The sequence below is a fragment of the Lissotriton vulgaris genome, chromosome 2_1, assembly GCF_964263255.1.
Source record: "Lissotriton vulgaris chromosome 2_1, aLisVul1.2, whole genome shotgun sequence".
NCBI classification, from domain to species: Eukaryota; Metazoa; Chordata; class Amphibia; order Caudata; family Salamandridae; genus Lissotriton; species Lissotriton vulgaris.
Window position 1 is genome coordinate 126,992,221 of NC_141687.1, and position 16,263 is coordinate 127,008,483.

The 16,263-nt window shown below is 47.4% G+C and overlaps 1 protein-coding gene across 1 annotated transcript in view; it reads right to left on the minus strand.

The window, feature by feature from the left end:
- Positions 1–1,728: 1,728 nt before the first annotated feature.
- Positions 1,729–16,263, minus strand: part of CCT6A (chaperonin containing TCP1 subunit 6A) — a 35,509-nt gene continuing 20,974 nt past the window's right edge. The window contains exons 12-14 of the mRNA XM_086954576.1: positions 4,229–4,331; positions 3,802–3,874; positions 1,729–2,066 (exon numbers count right to left, since the gene is read on the minus strand). Coding sequence (XP_086810702.1) covers positions 1,994–2,066; positions 3,802–3,874; positions 4,229–4,331 — 249 coding nt within the window. The 3' untranslated portion in view covers positions 1,729–1,993. The remainder of the gene's footprint in view (positions 2,067–3,801; positions 3,875–4,228; positions 4,332–16,263) is intronic.

The window sequence follows — 16,263 nt, forward strand, 5'->3', positions numbered from 1 at the left end:
AGGGTCTCTGGAGGGTTCCTTAAAGGCATGGTATCCCCTTTTCCATTCACATAATGGCAGCCTATGGGGTTTGTCTGTCCAACCCGTCCTCTCTATCATAACAAAGGATTTTTGTGATGGGGAGTTTGTGTGAAACTCTGTAAAGTGTGTAAATTTCTATATAGTTTGGCTATCCGTTTTCACTTCAGGATGAAGTGCTGGCCAATGTAGCCTTGTTAATATCAGGCTGCATTATTTGTCGTTGATTTTCTCTCAAGTGTCAATGCAGAAGGGGACAAGTTAAGAGACTATTTTGATTGCTTCGGTGTCCACGCACATGGGCGGGACTATTCACAGATTATGACTATAACAGATTCCCCATCTACAGAACTCAAGAGTTCTCTACCAGTTCACTGATTTTAGATTGCAACGGTACACCAAAATGCGATGGGAGACTTGCTCAAGGCTCCTTTGAATTTGCTGTTGGTAGTTAGCCTTCCAGTTTTAGATCTCTCCACACTGACAGCTCTGAGCTTGGTGTAGCTATCTTAAGGCATTGTCACTGGTAAATGGTACTAGCCTATTTTACTGGAACAGAGCTGTACTAATGAAATACATTCAACAGCTATAGCGAGTGCTCTGTTAAAATGGTTAGTGATCTGATAACGGAAGCAAATCGTAGCTGTAGTTTTGATGCAGAACTATATATTCGCCAGTTTATTATAAGACACTTGCATGTATAAACTGCCTGGAGGCTCAGCCTTATGCAAACCCACCATGCTGAAGGTGTTCTAATGTTTGATGATTAACAAAGATAGCATGTTGAGAGAATGGCTCCGCAGACGAATATAGCCCAAATAAGTTGTGCCAGTGTAGTTCAGTCTCACATGCTATATAATCTGGTTGATAATGGGTTTTATTATCTGAAAGATTAAGTATTAACAATATGCAGACAACAAGCAATGGTTTTAAACTTGTGCACAGCAAAATTACTAGTATTGTGGACTGGAAATTACAACTTAGAATTAAGTCAACCATGGGGCATAACAGTGGCCAGCCATCTTATCACTTGGTTATATTTTTGCAACAAAAAATAATTTGTATAGGCTCAGAGGTCCTTAGGCACTTACATTTTTTTGCTAAGATTTAATGATTAAACACACTTGGACATACTCTGAGCTAAAAAACAAAACATGTACTATACTTGAAGCACAGCCGTAGCAAGTACCACTCGCCTTAAAAAAAAAAAAAAAAAAATTCAAGAGGCACTGCTTTCTCTAGGGGTTACAGGATAACCATATTTAATTTGATTACTTATTTCTATGAATTCGTTCAGAGAGAAGTGTACTTTATGTGCACTGAAATTTAAAATGTAACGCGGATATTCCATGCTTCCCAACAAGTGGCTGCACTAAGCTGTAGTAAACTGATTGATTAGCTGTGTTCTCGTACAATATGGCCATTACAACACATCGTTTGGTTGTCTCTTGCCAACTGATTGCTACTACTGCCAAAGGTAGTCTAATTTTCTAGCTCACTCAGCCAGAACACTAAGAATATCCACAAAGTCACTTCTAGCAATTAAGCCTCCAGTGCAAAGAGTAAAAGCGAGGTGGTGAGAGTTGCTCGCAAAGCCTTTGTTATCACCACAATTTTCTAACAGGGCTGGGAGCCCAAACGTGAATAGGGCAAATTAATCATGCTCCGAGAACCGAGGTAGGTCATTCCAGGCACAAACTCAAGTGAAAATTAAGTTAGTTTTTGTTTTAATTAGGTATAAACACTGCAGTCAATTTATAGGTCTAAGTGCAATAAAAAAAAAATAATAAATAACCGATTTGAGTGTCATGTGATGCAATGAAAAAGCTATGACTGTATTTAATAGACATGACGATTAACAGCTCCAACTGCCACTCCCAACACTGTTGTAAAATGCTGGGGCCAACACTGCAGACTTCAACCAAGAAGGACAGGTTCGCATCCAATTCATGGTCATTTCTTCATATGAGAAACTTCATCCTTTAAGTGATGACATGCCCGCTCTCATGATTTCATCCACCAAGAGGATATTGCTAGCAATCACAGTGCTGAAAGACAAAGACAACTTTTAACCTTAGGTAAAATCTTTTGCCTATGAAAGTTTTAGAATTTAAGAACTTAATTTCAAATTGGCTTTTGAAATGGTGATAAGTATTTTTTTTTAATTTGCCAGAGAAAGTAAGCATTTACAGCAAAGTGAATGCACTGCACATCAAGGTCTGTAAGTTTGTCTTATGTAAAAATAGTTGACCTATTTCTTTAAACCCTCTTAACAGCACCCACACAACATCAGAATCATAAACAAAAAAATGCATCAAATTACCCATCGCATTACCGAATTAAGGGGTGAGTTTCTGAAGTCTTTTAGTAACTGAGTTACAACTGTTATGAAAATTAAATGGGTTGCGGAATCAACACAATCCAAAGGGAGGGACACTAGAGATAAATCAGTCATTTACAACTGTTACCTTGGGTTCACTACACACCAGCTGGATAGTTAAGTTATTCTTTTGGGCACTTAACCCAGATAGTAAGGTAAAGGTTATGCTAGGACTGAAACCGATTCAGAATGCCATCTTCAGAAATGATGTGGCTGCGTATTATGTTTAACAGTTTTAGATCCCACTGTCTTTCACGGGAAAAGCAGTATTTTATGACTGTTCTCTCATTTACAGTCTAACAGCTGCATACTAACGAGAGCACAGTAACCTTACAAGCATCACATTTTAGTGGGGGATATCAAGCAATCGCAAAAGCGTACATAACTTTGTACCCTAGATTCCAGGTGACATGATGGCCTTCAGCATCAGGTCTCAGCAGCTGAGCTTACTAAGTGTGCCATTCAAGCAGTTGACTTTGTGAATCATACACGGAGGTTTTAAACTAACTATAAAATGTTAAACTAACAGCATTTACTAGCTTAGGAGCACTTGATTTAAAACAATCAGGAGCATATCAAACTGCTGTTTTCTGTGGCATTAGGACACAGACTAGCTTTTCTGTCTACATGACATAGTAAAAACAGCTGTTTAAAGCCTACGGGCAACTAAACTAAACGTTTAGATTTTAACTTTTTGTACCCACACTCCATTACTTGTGGAGGCCAGGGACAACTGACCAAAGAAATGTCTAATGTTTGGACCACAAAACAAGAAAAAGAGTATACATTAAGCAAAACACAAATTTGGTTAATTTGAAAATAGAATTGTAAAAATGTTAACAGGCAGGCTGGAGCTTTTAAAACGTTGGTTTCATTTCCAAAAAGATTGAGCAATCTGCTAGACTCAAAGTATCACTGTCCTTAGCTCACAATGCAAGCTTTTCCTTTTGTTGGCACATACAAGCACTTCAACTGAGACAACCAATCGCCTATACGAGATTGATTTTTGTATTTGCTCTGCTCCCTCAAATCACGCTATGGATACCAACTTTTACCCTTTAATTTCAAATGCATACAGCATATTAAATGTGTAAATATACAGAAAATTATACACACACACACATACACTCCCATAAACACAGTATTAGTTCGAGAAAGTTACAAAACCTCAAGTAGGCTGTGCAAACCCCATGTTTAAGAAACGCTATCAGAGTGTGACTGAAAAACAGAACAGCAACTTTATTCCTCACATAAAACAGGCCAACTCCTTTAAGAGTAAATCAACACCCCTTTACATCAAGAAGTAGGAGAAACAGGTTTAACAATGCACTGCAAAAAATGCATGGCTGAAAAGGAGATATGCTAGTTACTCAAAGGAATGTGATTGTAATAGTGTTACTTACCAGGAGTGCAACAGCTGCTTCTTAACACTGTAGTTGTCCCAGACACCAGCATCTGCTGCAACCATTGGTTCACCTGAAGTACAAAACTACAGATGACTATACATATCAAATTTAAGTACATTTTCTTCGGATGTATAGCAAGATTTATTAAAGATCTGGGTGTCAGGGGGAGAGAATTATTTTTTAAAACCCGAAGATGCCTAGCTCTATATCATTTAAACGCAACTCGGGCCTACTACTAGGTTTCAGTTAAGGATTATTACCAAATACCTCTTCAGAGAGAACTAGAAACCAAACCATCGTACCTGAAGTCCTGAAATGTGAATCCTTTAGTAATCTGCCTTTTGTATCAATTTAAGAAAAAAAAACCCACTAAGAATTGGTCCAAATAAGGAATGGGCGAATAGAATGGAAAAAAATGTCTTACCGGTGTTTAAATCCACACCAATGAGTTGGCTAGATTCCATATATTCTGTCTGAATTTTAACCAGCGTCTCTTGTGGATCAAAACCAGAGTTCTGGGCTAGAACCTAAAAAAAATGTTTTTAATGTATAAAAGTAAATAAAATTATAAGCAGCACTTCCTTTCTGCCACTTTCAAACACATTACATTACACTGAAATATGAAAGGCCTTGTTTTCAAGATATTGAAGTTGCTAACATGTAAAAGCAATAACTAATTACTTTAAGGAGTCCAGTAATGTAAAACATTATAAACATTAACTAAAGAAATCAAGCCCACCAGTGTAGCCACAATTCAAATATATGGTTTGTGTTGGTATACGGGGAAAGGTGTGAGGAACACTGATAATTATCATTGTGCATTACTGTTTAGAAGCTTTAAACTATGTGCTATGTTGTATATTATATGGTCCAACATGATAATACTAATTGTATTGTACATTTAAAAACTACTGCAAGGAGAGAGAATTTTTTTTCTCCCTCAAACATGACAAAATCACGCAGCCTCCAATTCAGTGCAGCATGAGGAAAGCACCCTTTTTAAAAAACTGCTAAGCAGATTTTAATCACCTTTTCCATATTGTTATTTGTTCAGGGAGGGAAAAGGTGTGGCGCCGCAGCTAGGGCGAATGACTGGGGGAGGGGGGGGGATGACCACGGTGCAATCCCCGGCAGATTAGCCCAGCACCATGTGACTCTGGGCAATAGCTTGCTTAATCTTCCCGACGGCCACCAACGCCTAGAGACCCTTACGGGCGATGCGCTTTACAAATGTGGATTATTATTTGTTCTGTTATTCTCTACATATGGCCTGGGACAGAACCACAGACGCAAGTCATTCCAAACAAAGTTTCGAGCAGAATACATATATTAGTAGTTCACTTGCATGACCCCCAGTGCTGCTCATGTCAAGTAGCAAAACGCAGTGGTTTCAATTTAGAATTTTCCTAATCCAAACTTTCGAAGCTTCAAGCGGTTTGAAATCCTACTAAACAAGTAGGGAACATTTTGCTATCCATTACGCAAGCCATCACCACCTTTTTGACGTTTGGCTCTTGGTGAATAAGTCTTAACTCTGACCTCTGCTCTGGGAGCCACCGTCCTATTTATATTTACAATATATCTGGGAGCCACCGTCCTATTTATATTTACATTATATATTTAAAGATTAATACCATAAACATCTCCGCTCTCTGTATGGGTGGCTGACATGTTAAAGTACAGCAGATACCAATTCTGGAAAAGGAGTAGTTTCTGTCCTGTAACTCCAGTTCTGTAGTAGGGGTATGTATCTCTGTTATAGTCATAATCTAGTGAATAGTCCAGCGCATGTGCGTGGACCCCGGAGCAATCTAAAATAATCTCTTAAAGTGTCGAAAAAATGCAGAACTGCACAGACCAGGGGTCTCCAACCTTTTCTGTAGTGAGAGCTACTTCGGAGCAGTGAAAATTGTCGCGAGCTACTGAAGGCTAGGAAACTTGCACATTTTTGAGAGACCCCTCCCACGCCCAGTTTCATTGACTTTAAGCCTAATTTCTTCCAAGCCATCATTACCAACCATAAAACTCCTTACTGCTCTCTTGCCCCCACCATCATTGAAATTCCTGCCCGGAGGCCTCAAATAAAACATACCAGGGACAGGGCAGACACCTGGAGCCAGGGAGGGGGAAATAACGGGGCCTCAGACAGGGAAATGACAACATTGGAGGGGGCAATAAGAAGTCAGTATAGGGTACATTAACAGAGAATAGAGCAGGCAATAAACACATGAGAGAGGGCAAGATGAGGCATCAGAGGCGACAATAATGAGACATCAGACGAGTCATTAATGGGACAATAGAGAGGGAAATACTGGCATCAGAGTTGGCAGCAATGAGGCATCAGAAGGGGCATTAACAGGGAGATAGAACAGGCAATAACGGCATAAGGTAGGATAATAATAACACATGGAATGGGTTAATAACAGGGCAATACATAAGGAAATCATACTACTTCGGGCAGGGCAATGATACTGCATCAGAGGGGGCGTTAAGAGGACATTAAGGGGGATACCATCGCATCAGAAAGGACAACCATAGGGCCTCAGAGGTGTTAATGACAGAGCATCAGTGGCAGGAATAACAGCAAATTTGATAAGACATTAACAGGGCGTCCAGGAGAATAAAAGTGGCGCTTCAGATGGGGGATAATAATAAGCCAACAGAGAGGGCAGAGAGCGAATCAGAGGAGCTATGTTATCAGGTGGGGCAATAACAAAGCATCAAAGATGACAATGATAAGGGGTCTGCGAGGATAACCACCAGAAGCGACACAAATATGGCACCACCAATGGCAATGATACCGGACACAATAACGGGGGTTTATAATATACCGTCAGGGAAATGAGCATCAGGACCATCATGAAACTCACTTGGGTCGCGGCCCGGCTGCAGAGGAGTCTCAGTGTCTGTGTGTCCGGAGGCTACAGACGGGCGGCGGTTCTAGGCAGCAACTCACTCTGGCCCTTAGCTGCGGCACTGCAGACAGGCTGAGCTCAGGCGAGGCCGTGATTCCGATACCATTTGCCACCCGGCCCGCGACCTCCACACAGTGATCGGGCTGCAGCTGTCCTGACAGTTCAGTGCGGGGCCGACCAGTGATAATGTCCTGGCAGCCTCATGGCTCTGAAATCTGCGGGTCACACTTCTTTGAAACAATTGCATTCGGTACTAGGTAGGGCCCGGCTAACATTTATAACAGCAGAGGTAGCACAGTGGTGTTCCGGGCCAGTGTGAACTGCCTGAAGCTGCGCTGTGAACTACCTGCACCAGTGCTGTGAACTGCCTGCACCAGTGCTGTGAACTGCCTGCACCAGTGCTGTGAACTGCCTGCACGAGAGCTGTGAGCTGTCTGCACCAGCGCTGCGATCCGTGCCATTACTGAATTTGCGGCGTAGCCTGCTAACCATACAGCCCGGAGCTGCCTTACTCAAATCGCTCAGCTCACTCGAATCTTCAAGTGTCCGTGGCATACTTGCGGCTGCAACACGTTTACAGTACAGGAGGCTCCAGTCTGGAGAACAGCGCATTAGGAGGTATAATTCTTACCTTAGCGATTGATCTGCTCCTCGCTTGTCTCTCACTCTCATCTGCCTTTCTTCCTCCTCCGCCCTTCCCTCTCACAGCTACCTGCTTCTCGAACCTCCACGCAGCACGACCTTCCTCGACCACCCTTCTCATTCGTCTTTGTTCTCTCCCTTCCCCCGGCTGGTGTTTAGACCCCTTCATCACTCGCACTAGCCTCCGCTTCACTGTCCCTGCTCGCCACTCCGGACACAGTGTCTGTTGTTAGTGGGCCCATCGCACCACGCTATGCGCCACGTGTTCTGCCCCTGTGATGAGACCTGCAGGCGCTGGCCTGCCAGGGAGAGAAAAAAAGCAGGTTACGCGGGTTCGTTGCAGTTCGATACTGCTTGCACCACCTGCATGCTAGCAGGCTTTCCCAGGACCTGCTGCTTCGCACCAGCACACGTCGTGCTGGATCAAGAGCGCTGTGCCAGGCTGTGAAAGGCCGGTAGCATGGACTGGAGGCTAATATCAGCAATAGCGTCATCATCTTTCACCTGCCCCGCCCCAGCTAAGCTCAGTTAGGCCAATCTGAGCAGTTGGGTTTGGTGAGGGCAGGTAACGGCTGTAAAAAAAGGCCCAAGAATAATAAATGACAATAACAGGCTACAAAATTGAGATGCAAGGCGCGAGCTACTCATGGGGGTTCGGCGAGCTACCGGTAGCTCGCGATCGACCGGTTGGAGACCCCTGGCACAGACACTTAAGAGAGAATTTAAAGACATATAATGCAGCCTATAAACAGGCTACACTGTCCAGTACTTCAACTAGAAATGCCACCAAAAATACACAAACAGCAAAGCCTGTCCAGATTTCCTTTGCCCTAGCAGCAAAAACCCTCTGAAATGAGAGAGGAAGACATGGACAGACAAGCCCCATAGGCTGCCATTATGTGGCTCAAAACAGGATACTGTGCCTTTAAGAGAACTTTAAAGAACTTCACAGTTTACTAGAATGCACTGCAGGTCCCTTTTACTTTCAGTTCTTTTTGAAGGCGTAACACGCCAGACCTGTAGTATTCCTTACATGAATCTCTCTCCACCGGGGAGGAGGGCGGGCGCTTATGACTATAACAGAGATACCCCTACTACAGAACTGGAGCTACAGGACAGAAACAACTTCTGTAGTAGGGGATCTGTGTATAGTCCTAATCTAGTGAATAGAATGGCAAGCCCATCCCCCCACACCAAAGCGGCGGTGGAGAAAGAAATCAACACCACTATTGTGCAAACAAATTCCGCAGCGAAGCCTGTCCAACCTGAGCATCTGCCCTGGCATCAGTGTCCAGACAGTAATGCTTAGCAAAGGTATGAACCGACTTCCAAGTGGCCGCCTTGCAAATTTCTGCAATCGGCACATTACGGAGCAAGGCTGTCGTGGCAGCTTTGCCCCTGGTGGAATGAGCCTTAGGCTTACCTCCTACGGTCTTATAAGCTTTCTGGTAACAGTTGTATGCAGGACACAATCCACCTAGAGATGGACTGCTTAGAACATTAAGGCCAGACCGCGCCAAATGTAGAAGGTAAGGAAGGATGACATCTTCCTTGCACTTCGTTGGGTCAAAGTTCTTGGACGCACACCAGATACAAAACCTCTTCCACTTGTAAGCATAGGATGTCCGAGTGGAAGGTCGCTTAGACTCCTTTAGTATGTCCATGCAATCTTCGGGCAGATTCAAGTGGCCATATTGCACTCTCTCAGGAGCCATGCCGCCAAACTCAAAGACGAGAGGTTGGGGTGCAACATCTGCCCTCCGAACTTCGTGAGAAGGTCCGGCCTGCACGGCAGCCGTATGTGCTGAAGGAGAGACCGGTGAAGCAGGTCCGTGAACCACCACTGCCTGGGCCATTCCGGGGCAATCAGGATCATCCGTGCCCTGGGACTGGGACAGCTTGATGAGCACCGCTGGAATCAGGGGAATGGGTGGAAAAGCGTACACAAAGCTGATCCATAGCGCATTCCCCAGCGTCCCTTGCTGGTAGTACCTGGAGGCGAAGTCTCGGCATTTGCTGTTTTCTGCGGTGGCGAACAGATCTACGTCTGGAGTCCCCCACCTTTCGAAAACTTCTCCTAGTACTTCGTTGTTTATGACCCATTCGTGGTTTTCCTGAATTAGTCTGCTCAGTGAGTCTGCCTGAACATTCTGCACACCTGATAGATGGGTAGCCGTTATAGTCAATCCTCTGGCCAGAAGCCAGTGCCGGACCGTCTGCGCCTCCCGAGACAGGGTGCACGATCTCGAGCCCCCCTGCTTGTTAAGGTAATACATTGTGGTCGTATTGTCCGTCTGTACAAGCAGAGAGGTGGTCTGGAAGGATGGCTGAAAAGCCTTCAGCGCCAAGTGAACAGCTCCGAGTTCCAGGAAATTGATGTGATACGTGGACTCCATCGGAGACCACGTTCCTTGAATCTGTAAGTCTCCCGAATGCGCTCCCCTGGGGTGGAGCGAGGCATCCGTCACAATAGTTTGAGTGGTAATGTCCTTGTGGAAGGGAACCCCTCCGAGGAGATTCTCCGCTGAACACCACCACTTCAGAGACTGACGAGCATGCAGAGACAGTCGTATCTGGTCGTCCCAAGATCCTTTCCTCTGGTCCCATTGGTCCTCCAAGCACTCCTGCAGAGGTCTCATGTGTAGCCGTGCATGAGGAGTGAGGAAGATACAAGAGGCCATCGACCCCAGTAGAGAAGACACCGTCCCCACTGTTGTAGATGGGAGCGGTCATAAGAGCCTGAGCCTTCCGAAGGATCGATCATCGTCGCTCCTCCGAAGGAGACACGCATGCTGACAGCGTATTGATGGTGGCTCCCAAGTACTGAATGCACTGGACCGGGACAGACTTGGACATGTTGATGTACAACCCCAACTTATAAAGAGAACGCAAGTCTTCTGGAAGTGTGTTTGAGCTTCTGAGAAGGAGGAGGCCTTGATCAACTAATCGTCCAGGTACGGGTAGACAAACACCTTGTTCTTCCTGAGGTGTGCCGCTACCACTGCCATGCACTTAGAGAATGTTCTGGGCGCAGATTTCAGCCCGAATGGCAGCACTGTGTACTGGTAATGATTGGTGCAGACTTGAAATCGCAGAAACTTCCTGTGTTTGCACAAGATGGGCACGTGGAAGTAAGCATCCTTTAGGTCTATGGCACAAAGCCAGTCTCCCTGTTGAAACTGAGGATAAATCTGATGCAAGGACAGCATGCAAAACTTTTCTCTGCGAATCCAGTGGTTTGCCTGCCGCAAGTCCAGAATGGGCCTGAACTCGTTCTGGTCCTTCTTGCGAACCAGGAAGAACTGGGAGTACAGACCTCTTCCTCTTTGAGACAGATGTACGTCTTCTATCGCCCTTTTCCTTAACAGGATATCGGCCTCCGCCTGGAGCTCGCGCAGTTGATACTGCGAGCTGACCGGAGGGATCGCTGGAGGAGGGCTGATGAACCGAAGACTGTATCCATTGCAAACAATATTCAGCACCCACTGGTCCTGAGTAATTTTTCTCCACTCTGCCAGAAAAAAAATTGAACGCTTCCCCCCACCGGAGCGGGTAACGGATGAAGGGGAAGTAACGAGACCCGGCCATGCCCTTCTCCGTGGTAGAGGACTGCTGTCACCCTCTACCCTTCTGTCGTTTCTGGAAGGGTCTCCGGAACTGCTGCTGTCCCGAAGACTGTCTCCGTCCTCTTCCTTGTGCGCCGTAGCGCCTCTGGAACGGCCGGTAGGACTTCTCTTCGGGCTTCTCCAAGCCCACAGCCGTAAGGGTCTCAGCCTCCGCCTTCATGCGGGCCATCTCAGCATCTGCGTGTTTTCGGAATAAGGTATCCCCGGAAAAGGGCAGGTTTGCCACCCGCTGCTGGGCCTCCGGCTTGAGTGACGTGAGCCGGAGCCAGGCATGTCGCCGTTGATTGATTCCATGGCAGTAACCATGGGCATTCTGATCATGGGAGGGAAGAGGAATTTGCGTCCATTCAGTTCCCCTGAATAGGTACCTTCAATAATCACAGATGGGAATGGACACTTGTATCTACCATAACCATTGGTTATTTGTTGACAACCCTCATAAGACGCTGAGATGTTAAACGTGCGGTTTATCTTTTGTCCGCCCCTTCTCTAGCGTCATAGCATATTCATCGGGTTAACAAACGCCGTGCTATATGCCAGCCTCACCCGAGGCAACCTCTGAGAAGAGTAGAAGTGTCCAGACAAAAGATAAACCGCACGTTTAACATCTCAGCGTCTATGAGTGTTGTCAACAAATAACCAATGGTTATGGTAGATACAAGTGTCCATTCCCGTCTGAGATTATTGAAAGTAACCATGGGCAGCCAACAAGGAGGCATCCGCGCTGATGACCTGATTGGACACCAGCATCCCTTCCTTGAGAATCTCTTGGAAGTCCTCCCTCTTGTCTCTCGGTAGCAGTTCCACGAACTGTTGCAGGGAGACCCATAGCGCCCGGTCATAACATCCCAGCAGAACTGTATCGCTAGACGCCTTCATGGCTGTGGATGCGGTCCCACACGCCTTCCTTCTAGCTGAGTCGATCCATAGACTTTCTTTATCTGGTGGCATGGTGGAGGACGGGGAGGTAGAGTGTAATTTCCTGGCCGCCGTCACCATCACCTAATCCGGTACCGGATCTACTCTCAGAAAGGGAGGGTCCGAATCCGGGGCCCTGTACTTCTTTAGAAGTCGGGAGGGAGCGGCCTTCACCACCGCTGGCGTGAGGAACCGCTCCTCTGCAGGTTCCCGCAATCCAGGTACTAGTGATAGAAGAGGGCGAGACAGATGCCTCTTGTGAAGAGTCTCGAATATCACTGACTCCGAAGGTGTAGGAGCAGTCACAGCGATACCCAACCCCACTCAGGAGGACCTCCTGGAAAGTGGCAATATCATCCACTGGAGAAACCTTGGTCTCAGGGGAGTCCGATAAGGTCGGCGAGTAGGAATGGGTCCTGGAAGAGTCCGTGCAGGACCTAGACCCCCGCCTCCTATGGCGACGCCTTGATCTGGATGGAGGATCTATGACGACTCCATGATCTTCCTCTCCGGCCGGAGCGTGAACGTGACTTCCTCGGCCGAGGACGATCAACCGGATCCACCTGAGCGGGTGACTTGGGCTTGGACAGGGCCTTCGGTTTAGGCGTACCCTTGGGAGGCGTCGGAAGAATAGGCAACAAAGTCGACCTCTGTGGAACTGAAGGTGGCTTCACTGGCAACCCTGGCCCAGGTTGTGGTGGAGGCAACGGAGGAGGAGTAGGAGTCACCTTCCCCGACGGGGTATACACCTCGGAATACACCGAGCCCGGTGAACCTCCTCTACCAGCCTGGGACGTTGGCGAACTTCGCACGGCGTCAGGCCTCCTTCCACCTCTTTGACGTCAAAGAACGGCGACCAGACGTCGAGCGCCGGCCCCCTGACATCGAGCGTCTCTTCTTCGGCGGCGACCTTCCATGCCTAGACGGCGAACGGCGGAGTTGCCTCGACGGCGAGCGCCGACACCTGGCCTGTCGACGTCGATCGCTCGACGCAGACATAGACGACGACGACGAAACAGTCACCGTGGACTTTGAAGTCTAGTAACATCCCTCGATGCCGAGCGTCGCAGTCGTTTCGACTCAGACAATGGGGAACAGACTGTAGTCACTCCTCTCGACGCCGTAGAGGGCGCAATGGACCCAGGCGGAGAATGGTGACGTTTGCTGGCCTTCCTGCCCCTGGGGAGCCCCCCAGAGGCCTCAGCATGGGCAGAAGAAGCCCCTCCAGACCCACCTTGTGCCTTCAATCTTATTTCCTCGAGGCCCTGAAGTCTGATCGTCCTGTCCTTCAGGGTCCTGCCAGAGAAGCCTTGACAGATCACACACTCCTCTGGGACATGGGAATCCGATTTGGCCTTCTTCCTGGAGCACTCCGGGCATTTATCGAATAATGCAGGCATATTCGACAAAAAACAGAGTGCAAGTGTAGGAGAGTAGGGTCTGCAATCCTATGGTCACCCCCGATTTTTGCTTTTTGCTTTACTGGTTTACGACTTCCCTGGCTGTGGGCCTGCTAATCAGACCCACAGCCTAAGTAGAAGGCTGACCCCTAGAGAGAAACGTTGGTCAGCTATTGAGAGGGAGGCCTTTGCTGTGGTTTGGGCCCTGAAGAAGTTGAGGCCATACTTGTTTGGAACTCACTACAAGATTCAGACCGACCATAAGCCCCTCTTATGGCTAAACCAAATGACGGGTGAAAACTCCAAACTTCTTAGGTGGTCCACTTCCCTACAGGGGCACCCTTTGCTTTATATCTAGTATCCCTATATCTAACTCTAAAATGGACACATATCCTCCTATCAGTCACTCCTATGGCAGGCTGCTTGGAATTGTGAGATGGTGCTCTAGCATGAGCTGAGCCTGTCTGCAGCTTTCGGAACCAAGTCCTTTAGCTGTTTCCATGATAACGCTATACCATATACTCTTAAGTGCATTATAATCCTCGCGGTTATTGCCAACTTTGGTATAGCATTATCAAAACATGTCGAGTAGGGTGTCAAACGAATTGGAATACTACCCCTCGCCAATTCTGGCGACGGGGGTAGCATTCCACCCTTCTAGAGGGACACGACATGTATGTAACTGAACCCCGGTTAAAGTTAACTCGAGCCTCAGCATCACAAAATGGATGCTGCCACCACAGACACAAGTCTGACCTTCTGCTGCTGGGAGTCCTTCCAGCGAGGGAGGCTTGGACAAAGGGTTTCCTGCCTTGGGAGGTGCTAGCACCACCCCAGACAGGATTTTGTGTATTAGGTAGGACAGGGCTGAAAGGAATGGGACATGCCTGGGGCACACAAGGTGTCCCTGTGCATACTTCGGTCTAAACCAGTTCCTGGGGCACTCCAGCCCCAGAGCTGGCGCAAGACCGGACAAAGGATAGAGGGTGTAACCACCCCCCTTCCTGGCCCCACCCAGAGGAGGGACCTAGTCGTAGTACAGCCCCCTTTAGCCAGATAAAGGTAGGAGCTGGTCCCATTCCAAATTAGATTATCCTGAACAACTTTACAAGAAGAAACTCGTGACTTCGACGTTCTGCTCCCCAGAAGACTGAGGAAATCTCTTTTGTGGGCAAGGAGTGTCCACCCTGCACAAGCAGGCACCATCAGCGTCCAGCGGCTTAACTTTGTCGTCTTCCTGCAAGGATCCAGACTTCAGAGCCCGACGAGACCCGGATTCCCAGACCTCTCCGACCTCTACCTACATCTGCAGCTCAGCTGAGATCCGTGGGTGCGACGACACGTGGGACCGGCCATCTTGAAAGAAGCAGCACTTCGCTCCAGCACGACTTCAGAGGTATCCTTGTCCAAGTGCTTTGGGGACTGAGAAGCCCCGAGCAGCTCCTGCACCGAAGACCAGCCATCCAGCATCCACGAGATCTGCATGGGGCCCTTCTGCCGGTTTGCTGCTCGACGCGTTGTCTGGTCACTTGCAGGCTGGCTAGTGACCTCCTAGACGACGAAACCCGAAATCTTCACTGCTGGTCTGGTTGCTCCAGACTGGCCCTTGCTCCCTTCCAAAAGAGGAGCACCCAGGACCCTCCTGGTACACTCCAGACGCCGTTTCCACTCACCTCGTGGGTTGCCTTTGCCAAGGCCTGTTGACTCCGAATCCGAAGCAGACACCGCCGACAGCGAGAGCCTGCGTGGGACAGCTCGTGCCTCCATCCTGGTCGTCTAAGACACCACCTGGTCCACGTGGCTGCAGAGACAAGCGTCCACCCTCACCTGATCGCGACAACGGCATCTGGTTCCACCCCAGTCACTGGCTAGTGACTTTGAACATTGTCCCCCTCTGCTTTCAGGTTCTACACTTCACTGATCCACCCTTGGATCACACCGGACATCTTCCTCCTGACCGCCTGCAGCATCTTTTCCTCCAGGCTCCATAGACTTCAACGCCGGAACCAGACACGACTTGGCACCTATGCACCTGCAGCCTGTGGGTGAGGTAACACGAGCATGTCGGTGCTCAAGGGTAGCTTGAATCTCCTAGTGTCCAGTTCCACAGTTGTTTTAGTCCTACCTAGTCAGGATTGTCCGTACTCACCCTTTTCTTTAACTGTACTGTCCATAGACACTGTTACGCATCTTGCGTGTGAGTTCATACTCTGCACACGTGTTACGTGGGCCTCCTATTACCTACCGAGTTAGTATAGCATGGTCCCAGCGATCCTACAGCCTCTGGACACCTCCATTCCTATGATCGACTTTCACATTCCACTTACTTAGTATATGGTTTGTCGTGCCCCTAGGGCACCATTGTAATTTGTGCAACTTAAATGTATTGTCAGAGTTCATAGGTGTATGTTAGTTAATACTGGTTTATTTTCATAACAACCTGTGTGGTGTCCTTTCACTTGGTATTCAAGGGGTTATATGTGGTAAAACAGCTGGCTTCACATGCCAAAAGAGTTTAGCCCAAGACTGCTTTGTCCATGCTACCACTAGGATAGCTGGTCTATAAGGTTGACTTACAACCAATCACCATAAGGGTTGTTTGGACTGATACAAGGTGATCACTAGAACTAGTGAGCATCATATATCAGGCCAACTTCTCACAGCAAGAACCAAGGAGAAAGGCACTAAAGTACAACAAAGTACTTAACTATGAGAAAACTAGTGAAAAATCACCAAAAACCCTTAAAAAAGGGAGAGCTCAATGCTCCTGCTGGCAGGAGCCGGAAAAAAGAACTGAAAGTGAAAAGGGACCTGCAGTGCATTCTGGGATACTGTAAAGTTCTGGAAAGTTCTCTTGAAGGCACAGTATCCTGTTTTGAGCCACATAATGGCAGCCTATGGGGCTTGTCTGTCCATGTCTTCCTCTCTATCATTTCAGAGGGTTTTTGCTGCTAGGGC